Source organism: Megascapheus bottae, chromosome 9 (genome assembly GCF_031878675.1).
Source record: "Megascapheus bottae isolate mThoBot1 chromosome 9, mThoBot2.hap1, whole genome shotgun sequence".
Taxonomy (NCBI): Eukaryota; Metazoa; Chordata; class Mammalia; order Rodentia; family Geomyidae; genus Megascapheus; species Megascapheus bottae.
Window position 1 is genome coordinate 61,934,004 of NC_143517.1, and position 12,161 is coordinate 61,946,164.

At 44.8% G+C, this 12,161-nt stretch overlaps 1 protein-coding gene across 1 annotated transcript in view; it reads left to right on the plus strand.

The window, feature by feature from the left end:
- Positions 1-12,161, plus strand: part of Tg (thyroglobulin) — a 165,754-nt gene that overhangs the window by 60,138 nt on the left and 93,455 nt on the right. Inside the window, exons 32-35 of the mRNA XM_090339436.1 lie at positions 996-1,107; positions 1,603-1,682; positions 2,537-2,680; positions 6,996-7,058. Coding sequence (XP_090195562.1) covers positions 996-1,107; positions 1,603-1,682; positions 2,537-2,680; positions 6,996-7,058 — 399 coding nt within the window. The remainder of the gene's footprint in view (positions 1-995; positions 1,108-1,602; positions 1,683-2,536; positions 2,681-6,995; positions 7,059-12,161) is intronic.

A 12,161-nucleotide genomic window follows, 5' to 3' on the forward strand; every position in this document is an offset into this window, starting at 1 on the left:
GAGACGGGCCTATTCTGACCTCACCCCAGAGAGCCACAGCTGAATCACAGGCCCACTAGCTCTCCACATGACACAGGGAACCTCAGGGAATCTGCACACCATCAGAATTGATATTTCTCTTCAAGGACACCAAAGATACCACATTTAGGCATTTCCTTTCATTTCTTTCCCATCTTTCCTGCTGAGGTACTTAAGGTCTGGCAGCCTTTAGATTCCCATTCTTATGTAAAGGAAGGCCACAGGAAAACTGAGAAGCTCTGTTTAAGGGAGCTTGCTGTCTGCATGTCTTCTTTTTGCTAATCTCATTGGCTACCCTCTGGAGTTCTGGTTCTTCCTCCAGAGGAAATTGCAGTTCCTAGCCAGGCACATTCACCTGGCTGCTTGTGAGTCATGAACCAAAGAAGGCTGCAAGGTAGATGAGTCTTAGGGCCCCTATCTAACTGGGTACTTGTTCCTTCCTCTTCCTTGGAGTACCCAGGAGATGCTTTCTTTTATCTACTCCTATCTTTCTGTCAGGAAAGCATTCGTCAGTGATGGGAAGCACCACTGAGGCCATCCTGCTGAAAGAGAATGGTCTTAGGTCCTCCCTGTGTTTTAGGCAACCTTCACCCCTGGTGCTACCACACTTGAACTCTCGGAGAATGCAGAGGCTTATAAACTTTATTCTTTGTTCTTTACCCTGAAAAGTAGTCTGTGTGTTTGTGTCTATGGAGCCATGTTTTATTCTTTAGTATGCTTTCCAGCTCCTGAAATTGTGTCACTCAGTCCCCTCTCTCACTCACTTTCTTTATCCTCCTGGGTTCTTCTCTTTATAAAAATCCCTTGACTGCTATTTTAGTGAGATTTGGGGTTGGAGATGAGAGTAAATATGTGAATTTAATATACCATCTGTCATGGGAACTGTTAGTTTGGATTTTACTACATCTTCTTATTTTCACAGGAATTATACATTTCTCTCTAAATAAACACTATTATTTCTTTCTTCTTCTGTATAGTTTTACTGAAGGAGAGAGTGAAGAGCTTTTACACTCGTCTGCCATTCCAAAGGCTGAGGGGTATTTCTATTAGAAACAAAATACCCATGTTTGAGAAACCCATTTCCAATGGGTAAGTGACCTTTGTCCTAAAATCTGATATAGGATGTTTTGTCTTGAAATTTTTGCTGGACTTGACCATGTTGATAGTCAAAATGGAAATGAAAGACCTGGAATCAGCCTAACTTTGGTGCTTAGGTTGGGTAAGGGATAGCTTGTTTAGTCTGATTCAGGGAAGAGTGATTAACTGGGGAAATTCATGACCAGAGCTAGACCTTAAAAGTATTTATTATGAAGACTCAATGGCCTCCACAGAAAAAGTGGTTCCATAAGAGGTAATAGGAGAAACGCTGTAGCACAGTAAAAATATAGCCTGAAGCTAATGGATCTAAAAGGTAATAAGGAGGTAACTATATCTCAAATTCTTGGCTAAAGGCTAAGTGCTAATGGCTTACACCTATAATCCTAGATGTCTAGCAGAGTGACCAAAGTTCAGAGCCTCTTCTCCCCCAGGAGACCCTGGGCTGAGGAGAATCCCTCACACCCTCTCTTTCTCTTCTGACCCCAGGTTCTTTGAATGTGAACGGCTGTGTGATGCAGACCCATGCTGTGCTGGCTTTGGCTTCCTAAACGTTTCCCAGTCGAAAGGTAATCATGGCAGCCATATCCTCTTTCCTAGATATAGCACTTACAGTCTAGAAAACACACTCCCGTCTGTGATCTGTCTCGTCGTCGTCAGCCTCTCCTCAAGGAGAAGGGGAGGGGAGGACTTAGGGAGGCTCATGGCTCACTCACATGCAACTGGAATAGAGCTCCAGGTCCATGACCTGCTGATCCCATAGCCCTCCAGTGCTTTCCTTAGCTCTTTGCTCTTTGCTGTTCATCTTTCAGGCTCTGGCCAAGTGGCATGAGTCTTTTTTTTCTTTGCCAGTCCTGGGGCTTGAACTCAGGGCCTGAGCACTGTCCTTGAGCTTTTTCCTTAAGGCTAGCACTCTGCCACTTGAGCCAGAGCACCATTTCCGGCTTGTTCTATGTGTGTGGTACCGAGGAATTGAACCCAGGTCTTTATGCATGCTAGGCAAGCACTCTACCACTAGGCTAACCTCCCGGCTCTGGTGGCATGAACTTTGAATGCAACTCTACATGATCTGTGTTTAACACTTGGTTCAGTCAATTATCAGTGGTAAAGCTCAGAAGAGATCATTTATAACCTCTCTCAACATTACTTTCTGACAGGAAATTGAATAAGAACTCACATCTTACCATTATCAGAGGTACCAAGTGATGTAGGGCAAACAGCCCAAGCAAAGCTTTGCTTCAGTATGTGGCAGACAGATGCTCAGTTGGTATCGGGTGCTTGCATTCCCTGAGCCAAGTCTCCCTCTGGGGCTGAGATCCTACCTGGAATGCAGTGTTGAACCTCACGTGTCTGTGAATCAGTTTGCGGAATTCCCTTTGCCTATGAGGCTCACCTTCTTAGTCTTGGCTGTGTCTTTCTCTAGGGGGAGAAGTGACGTGCCTAACTCTGAACAGCCTGGGGATCCAGACATGCAGTGAGGAAAATGGGGCAGCCTGGAGAATTCTGGACTGTGGGTCCCTGGACATTGAGGCCCGCACCTATCCCTTCGGATGGTATCAGAAGCCTGGTAAGCACCTGCTCCTAACAGCTACACAGGCATCTTAGTGGACTGTGCTTCTCTGTCTTGCATTAGGACACCAGCTTTGATTTGGGATGTAGATTTTTCCGCCTACATTGGATGCCAGCCAGAGAAGCCGTATTTTATTTCACAGGAGCAAACAAGAAATGCAAAAGGGATCTGCTCATTGACTCAAAGGAAAGATGACCAATTTCACTGGTTTAAGTAAAGATAGATCTGGATGGCCTCCCCTGGGTTACTTAGCATGAAAAAATAGCCAACTTCTTCAGTGTGCCAGACATCACTGGTGTGTTCCATATGAGCTCATTACAGTGTTCAAGGGAAAAGGTGTGGCCTGACATGGATTATGAGACCATGCACTATCAGAGATGGGGTGGGAGAAACTTGATTTATAGTCCCAACATATCTAGATAAACTGGGGAGGACAGGTTCCCTGAAGTATAGTTAAGTTCTTATTGTTAGGCCAGAAAAATCATCATGGGTCCACTCAGCCAGGTTCCTGGGGTCTTTCCACCTTCTTCATTAATCAGGATAGCATGTGGTAATCTCAGGGAAGAAGAGGAGTGCTCTAGGTGTATTGGCAATGTACATCCGGTTAGGATATCAGCACCAAGGCTCAGGGGAGGCCTGAAGGCAGGTGTACTTAAGGTACAAAGGTATGTATGTATTCTGGCACCTTCCCAGAGTGCCATCTTAATCAATCAGGGAAGGAAGGAATGCCCCTTGAGCTGTGAAGCAATATAATTAAAGTCACACAGAGAAACAGTTGCATCTCCTAAATGTTGCTGTCTACTGTAGACTTTCAGAATACTGAGACATCAACAGTCATGAGTCTCATTGCCTCTTACCTTCTGTGTGTTTGTGGTAACCAATGCACAACCACATGCACACTAGGTAAGACTGGACATCTGCCTGTAGCCTAGCAGCAAGGTCACAAAGGAATCCCAGATGCCAAGAGGTGAAATCCTCATCTCAGGAAGAGTCAGAGTCAGAGGCTGCCATCTTAGGAGAGTTAAAAGGCTGATGTGCCTTAAATCTGCCTCAGTATAGTGTTTCTACTTTTTTTCTGGATTTCTTTGTGTTATACCTTGTCACATTACCAGTGGGTCTGTCAATATGGAGTCTGATTGGCTTTCTGGATCTGGGTCACTGTTGTCCTCACACATCCTTTCAAACAAAGGATGGATTTTTGCCAGATGGCCCTTCCAAGGCAGATGTCCATCCTTTGTGAAATGTTTGTGATCAAAGGAGTCATTTTACCAAATGTTTTCTTCCAGTGATTAAATTATCTCTCTTTTTAATAATTCACTAAATGTTGCAGCTTAGGGAGGCAGTGTGAAGCTTTAACAAGTAGAGTTTGTGTTATTTTAAACACAGCATTTATTAATACAATGATAAATATCTCCGGATTTTTGGTCCCTGTTTCCTATGCCTCATTTTCCCCTAAACTATTTTACCCTGATCTTTAGGCAAGTGCATGTTAAAATGTCCAACCACTCTGTCGGGCTGATTTCCTCCCAACTCAACTGAAGAAAGTGATGACTCACTAGTAAATCAATTCCTTTGTGGTTTGGCCTCTATCTAGAGCGACATTGGAACCAAAAGTCCAGCTTGGGCTCTAGTCCAGTTCTGGTCCTTGACTTAGCTCAGGAACCTGATCTCATGTTCCTCGACTTCAAGGCAAGATTGTCTAGGCCAGGTGCCTCAGCATCTTGTGGCTTGATCTAAATTCACTCTGTTGGCCTTTTCTTTTCTTTAACATCTTAGGTCATTTTAGGAAAGCCACTGGAGTTATATAATGAAATGGTCTTTGGGGGTTTCTATTTAGGAAGGATGTTTTGTATATAATAGCCTCCTGTCTTTACCTCACAGGCCAGGGAGGAGAGAAGGTGGGACTACAGTTTCAGTCCTGAGAGTCATTCAAGGCCAGATGTGGGTATCCAGGCAACCTCAAACCAGTAGTTAAACCCAGCGAATCCTTGTCTGCCTGTCCTCTGACCTCCTTACCCCTTCAGTCTGGACAATGTCATGCTCCATCTTCATAGGACTTACGGGAGAGTTGGATAGAAAAAAGTTTAAGCAGTCACTCCTAGAAGTGGAATAAAAATCAGATCAGAGTGTTACAACATCTTGAAGAACTCAAGGTGTTCCTTGTCCAGCTGCTCTGCTTCCTTTCATCTGCTTGCCCAGACCACTCACATTTCCAGAACCTACTCTGTGGGATCAGACTGGGGACTGAGGAGCTTTGACCAGAAATCAAAGGGTAGAGAATGAAAATTTAGGTGGGCTTTTGTTTTTCCAGCTGCTTTAGTGTTAGCTGGGTCACCGCCAACTGCTTGAGTGTTAATCCCTGTTTGTGGGGCTCTTACTTTATGACTAGATGCCAAGAACCTTGCCCTCATGGCCTTGGCATGAAACAGGCTTGAAACAGATTGAAATCCTGGCTTAAGGTTGCACAGCTGGTTAAGGACAGAGTTTGGTTTCAGACCCAGTTCATTGTGATTCGAAATTACTATGGCATATGGCTGAGTGTGGATGAGACTTGGATGTCCACCAGATACTCACAGTCTAAAGAGGACTCTCTCCCCTTCCAGCCATGTCCCTGGATAGGAAACAACCATGGCATTCTAGTGTGAGTAGTTCTATGCCCCATGTCAGCATAGTAGTCACCGCATAGCGGCTCCCCGTATGAACAGGACAAATGCTTTTCTCTTCATCAGCAAGGAGTAGAGAAGTATTAAGACTCTGAGGTACTTCTCCTCCTATAGAGTTGGCCAAGTAAAGGAATTTTATTTAAAGAGACCAAATAAATACACTGGACAACTCCCTCAGCAGGCCATGTTGTCCAGCATATAACAATCTTTTAAGTCAAAGCATCTTTTGAAGTTGGGTTCAGCACACATTTGTAGCACCCTGGATTCTCTTTTCTCTAGCAGATGAAGCTGCACCAGTAGATGTTAGAAAATCCCAGCACATAAACTGATTCTACAGAAACCAGTATATCAGCAGTTGTGACCTAATCCTTTAGAGCCTAGATATGTTCACGAAACAAAGGATACAGCTGAGTCTCCCACTGTCCAGGAGGCAAAGGCACAACCCAGAGGCTCTTCATGGATGCCTGAGTATGGCATTGTGTGAGAGCAATATTATAAAAGCGTAATGGGCAGCATTTACTTAGTGCTAACTGTGTTTAAACATTGTAATACCAACTCCTGTATGCCTCACAAGCCTAAGGTAGTACTATAAAGCCCCTTTTCTATAGACAAAGAGAAGGAAACTGAGAAGAGAGGGGAAATTCGCTTAGGATATGTTGGGAGCCAGAGTGGAATCAAACTGTACCTTGATTTGCATCAGACAATGGCTTTATTGTCTTATTGTTTTCTGGCCTTATTCTGTTTAAATGACCTGAGATTTAACATATGAATGTAACAGCTGGAAGTTCCCTGGTTTCAAGAAGGGATATAAGCCTGGAGTTGAGAATAAACGAGGCGGCAGTTTTTACCTGGGCTGCAGACCTCCCGGACCAGATGTGTTTGTCTCTCTTCTATTTTTTCCAGTCCCTGCCCCCTATTTCAGGAACCCCAATTTGCTGCCAGTAGGCCCCGGCAAGGATACAGCAGGGCAGTCCTGATTTCACTGTGTGTCTAGAGTCCTGTAAAACTTATCATGTCCTGGTGTTCATTTAATTCTTATACCATCTTCATCTTAGCAATGCCAAGATTGAGGGTAGAAATTAGATAATTGTCACACTATACTACTTCTTCATGTCATATTAAGTTCAAATCCAGACCCATCTTTCTTCAAAGTTTAGGTATCTCCTAGCCATTGTTGAGCTTTTATTCTGGACCTAGAGCCAAATGTCAGACATCATAATGCTGTATGTAATCCTGGAAACTACTGTGTGGATGTGGAAACTGAGCTCTAGGCAAGGCCAGGCTTGCAGAATCAGGAGGAGATGATGACAGACCTATGTGTTTGTCATGTGATTCCACTCTGTGGGAAGCGTTCTCCCCTCTGTGGTGATGGCTAAAGCCTGGGGCAGGGGATTGCAGTTTCCTCCCTAAGTCCTCAGGGAGGAGGACATAGAGCCAAGCTCCAGCCCCTCTGAATTAAGGTGTTTAAGTGACTTGAGATCTGAGGACATTTGTTAATTTCAGCATCATCCGGTCTATCCTGGCTGGCAGGTTATTACAGCCTGCCTGCTTCAGAGCCCAGCGTCCCCATGTCATCATCGTTCATCTCTGCTCCCATTTCAGGGTTTGAGGGAGGCGCAGGGTAAAAGGCTGCTTTTCCTTTGTTTCAGTTGCTTCCAGTGATGTTCCCAGCTTCTGCCCTTCGGTTGCGCTGCCACTACTCACTGAGAAGGGTAAGTTGGCCCTATAGTCATCCTCGCAGGAAAGAGCAGCTGCTTTCTCCTCTTTCACCTCCTCCTCCTCCTCCTCCAAAGCTATGCTTTTGTTCCGGGGCTTAGCTCATACAACACTATGATATTCATGGATCCCAGCTCTGTGCTCCATTAGGCGTAGTATGGGAAGGAGACGTGCAGGCAGTGTGTGCCCACTCTTCTGATGAAGGAACTAACCCACAGAAATGGCGCAATGCCCTCAGATAGGTCATTCAACCAGTGTAATATTGCCCCCACTTCTTCCTATACATCCATATAATGGATGCTTCTACTTCCCCAGTCTTAGTGAGACTGGCCCATTCCATATGGAACTGAAAGAGAATCGCTGCTTAGTGCAAAACAGCTGGGCTCCCAATTCCAGGGCCCACTGAGGGTGACAGTGAAGGACAGAGCTCCAGACATGCGCACAGGACCCCAGCTGAGGCTGAGCTTGCTGTATGTAAGTGCTCTAAGCAACTGTGAGCTAGCAGGCATGGTGGGAGGGCCTGGGCTGGCATGGAATGAGATGAAGGGCTGCAGGCTGGCACAGGTCTCCTGCACCAGCCCTTCTTCTCCTTCCCTCTGTCTGGAAACAGACTAAGAAGACTTGTGATAGGATGTCAAACATGTGTCCTTGTGGCCCTCGCTGAACATAGCTCACAGTGTAGGAGGAAGTAAATACCAAGGCTGTGGCTGAAAATATAAAACTATCCTCAAGTCATGCTATCTATCATCTGTTATCCTCATGTAATCGAATAGCTAAATCTGTAGATATTATAGTTGATTTGTGTATATTCTTTCCTGGGCAATCTATATCAAATGCCTGCTATACCGTGAGGTAAGTGACATTATCCACATATGGTGAATGACAGGGACAACAGATAAAGCATGTCTGAGTCAAAACAGTAGAAACATCCCCAAACATTTATGGTTTATATATAAAACAAATTCCCTATCTCACCTCTTGCCAACTTCCATTCTCATGCCAGAGGCCACTACTTCTAACATTGCCCATTACCTTTTCTCATTGTGGAATCCATGTTTCTAAATCATACTTGGATCTTCCAGTTCTTTGATTTGTCACGTTTAAAGCTGGCTTATTTCCTTCCAAACTTGGGCTGTTCCATAGGATCTGACAGAGTGATGTTCCTTCTCTATGCCATGGTCAGTACTTTACATTGTTTACTTCCTAATGGCGAAGTGTGTGTAACTGTGACTGTCTTGCAGATTTGGAAACTGAGGTTGGGGAGTGTTGTCAATGCCACCCAACTAGTTCTAATAATAGAGCTGCAACTCAAACTCATTTTGAATCCAGGCTCAGATTCTCCCCATTGGTGAGGTGACTGTCCCCAGGAATCCACCCTGGAAGGGAGATTGATATGTAGGCTGATTTTCTCTTAGCTGGAAATGAGAAGGAGAAGGAAGAGGGTGGGGCCTGGGTTGAGGAGACTATGAAGTTGTGATGCCATCGCAGAGGAAGCCTTGATGGCCCCAGAGGGAGACTGCCTGTGGGCTCAGCAAGATGCACTCTCATCTGCTTAGCTTATAGTACCATAACGCTAGTCTTAATTTTTTCACTCAAAGGCCAGAGTGGGCAGACACCGACTCCAAAAATGTAAGGTCCATATATGTAGAGCCTGTGTGCCTACGTGCATGCACACACAGCATCCACTTTGTGGCTTTTTTATGAGAACACAGTCAGGGGATTGATGCCATGTCAGGCCAGCAAAGCAGGCAGGGCTGACTGGCACAGCACATTTCCTGTCATGGGTGACAGTGCTGAGAAAAGTGCCAAGGTAACAGCTGCAGGGCTCAGAGCAGCTACTGCCACTCCCAGAGCAGCATGAAGCCAAGGCCTCTGTCAGCCACATACTAGAATTGCTGTGCTGGGCAGGTCTGGCCCAGTCACACATCTGGATGTCCCTGGACTCCTGCTCTGCCTTCCAGAGACCTGGATGAAGAGCTGGGTCTAAGGATAAGGGAGCTGGTCCTAGCCTACGGGGTCTCTGCCCATCACAGGTACAGAGGGAGCTAGAAAGAAGATCCAGCAGGATCAGTTATGGCTTTCTCTGCTTCTGCTACTTTTCTGCTTTTTTCACCCACTCATTTATTCAATCATCATTTACTCAGCGTAAGGCATCAGCTTCTGGGATTATGGCAGCAGATAGAGAAAGGCGACGTGATTCCTTCTCTGTTCTGAGTCCGGTCATCCCTTCAAAGGGACTTCTGGACACCTGTTCCACAGAAGTCCTCAGTTGATTTGCTGCCCCTTACACTATGTCTTTATCTATTGAAGGTATCTCTCCAGAAGGGACTTAGCTGACTTGCTCCCCTCTCTAAGCCAAGGCTCCTGAGGGAGCTGATGTTTAGGAACTACTGAATGGCAGCCTGCCCACTCCTGTTTGTTAGATTCTCTGCTCCCAGAGGCAGGATAGTTTGTAATCCATGGTTGCATTCTTCACACTTGGTAAAATGTCTTGGGTACGGTAGATGGTAATAATATTTCATTGATAGATAGTTGCTTTCAAGTTTGTAGATGCAGAATTCTACCTGGATCTAGGCCAGTATTCTCCCTGGATCAAAGCTAATAGTAATTCAGTGATTGTTGAAAAGAGAAATAAAAGAATGAAAATATAAATGAATGGTGGTGGTTATGGATTTTTATGAAATATGTGCAGTAATTAAACATGATAGCACATGGTTGTGATTCTAGCACTGGGGGGGGTGACTAAGGCATGAGGAACTTGTATTCAAGGCCAGCCTGGGCTACATAGAAAGCTTTATCTCAAAATGACAAAAATAAAGGAAAGAAAGAGAAGACAAAGATGAAGACGAAGATGTAGAAGAGGAAGAAGAAGGAGAAGGAGAAGGAGAAGAAGAGAAGGAGGAGGAGGAGGAGAAGGAGAAGGGGAGGAGGAGGAGGAAAAGGAGGAAGAGGGAGAAGAGGAGGAGAAGGAAGAGGAGGAGGGCCACATATGGTATCATGTTAGGCAGCTTGGCTATGAGTCATTTCTTCATTTCTCCTTGGCCTAGTTCTAGGCTCTTTTTGGGTCACAGTTGCCTCCCATGTAGAGATGATGCATACCTCAAAGAACTGGATCTCTGGTCCAGTTGGGATCCCTTTCACAGATACTGGCTGCTGTTGAACATCAAGCATTTTGTGCAACTGTACGTAATGGACCCGATGGTTCTTGATAAATGTTTGCCCCGTGATGATACCTTCAGCTGTTAGTCTCAGAGGCTGGGAAGAGAGGATTTTTTCATAGGTGCTTCTTTCCCAAACAGCTCCAGGTTTGTACTCATTCCATCAAGAAGTTGCTTAATTGAACCTAAGAACAATGCAAGCGAGGACTATATATGCCAATGAAATCTTTCAGTTGGCTTTTTAGTGGAGAATCGATCCACAGTCATTTGATCAGAAGTGACCCCCATCAAAATGGCCTCCATCTATCACCAGCCTCCTGACTCTTTGCTTCCACCCCTGAGCCAGCCATCCATAATGGCTGATGCAAGGCTGAGCATGAGGATGGAAAAGGAGGTTCTTTCTTCCCTCTGCAAGTTAGCTTGACCCAAGATCACCATCATGTAGAAGATGGACTTGGTTTATTATTCCATTCCCTAGGATCAAGCCTGAACCATTTGTCAAATCAAATGGAATTAACCAGGTGACTCACTCTGTTTTCTCAGGAGTATTCATGATTTAACAAGTAAGCAAACCAGGGATTGCACTTCTACTGTTAGAAACTCAGAATAGTTGACAAACATTTAGGAGAACTACTAAACAGGATGTCCATTCTGTCCCCCATAGATCAACAGAGATGTAGATGAAGTACACATGTGAAATTGACCATCCTTAGTTACCATCCATCAGCAGAGATGTAGATGAAATGTTTAGCCCTGTGCCCAGCACAGCCATTGACAACAAGAAAAAGCTGCTCTTGCAATCACTGTGGCTATAGAGGTTTGTAACGTGGATTGCACAGGGTAGCCAGGATCTGACCATCTGAGTCCCGGCCAGCTGTGTATGAGTAAGTTTCCCAAGATGCACTGGCTGCAGCCCACATTGATTGCATGCATGTATTTGAGTCCTCTATTTTTCTGCCTGGCTACCCAGATGGCCTCCAAGAAAGAGGAGTCCCAGTGCTTTCTACGTTCAGGTAGCCTAGGAGAGGCGAGAGAATGCTGTGTAGTACATTCAATTGAAATCAAACTTCTTAGAGAGAAATTAGACAGAGGAGATCTTGTACATCTACTAGCACATTCGGCTGCCATGCACTTCATAATGTTTCATAAGGACCTCAATGGTTAGAGATCCAAGTGAGGTTTTTCTCTTAGTTATAAATTTCCGCAGAGCTGCATTTGAAGTTAGCAGGATAAATGATTGTGCAGCAGCCCACAAAGTTCATAACTCAGCAGATGTAGACCACTGCAGATGTCTCTGGAAACTTCCGTCCTGGATGTGCCGTTACAGAATGGCTTCCCACATTAGCTGAATCCATCTCCCGCAAGAATGAGGCAGTTGGGCAGAGTGGGAACTGGGAAAGGATGGTGTGGACCAAATGTCAGCCTCCCTAGTCACACTCCCCAGAACTCAGAACTCCTTTGAACCCCAGCTCTCTATCCTGAGAATAGTACTGCAGTAATCAGTATGTGGGTTGATGTAGTCGTTAGTTCTTACAGTATAAATGAGAGGGTTTTCTGAGCTGAAACATACCAGATAAAAAGTAGGACACTGTGAAATCGGCAGTCCTTTGTGTGCGTTCTATGTGATTATTTAATTTTATTAATAATTTATTAATTCAGGAATTACTTACGTCTTGTGGTAGGCAAATAATACTTTTATTAATCTGTTTCCAGGCAGTAATGGGATTGGGACACATGGCCTCATTTTTGCTACACTGGCCATCTATTACTTGACCCATACGTCCAGCCCTGCTTTTTACTGGTTATTTTGGAAACGGAGTCTAGTGAACTTTTCTTTCTGGATTGGCCTTGAACCACCATCCTCAAGTTCTCATTTAGGATTAAAGTTATGAGTCCATGACTTTAGCCTGGCTAATTGCATTAATATTTATAGAGATGGGG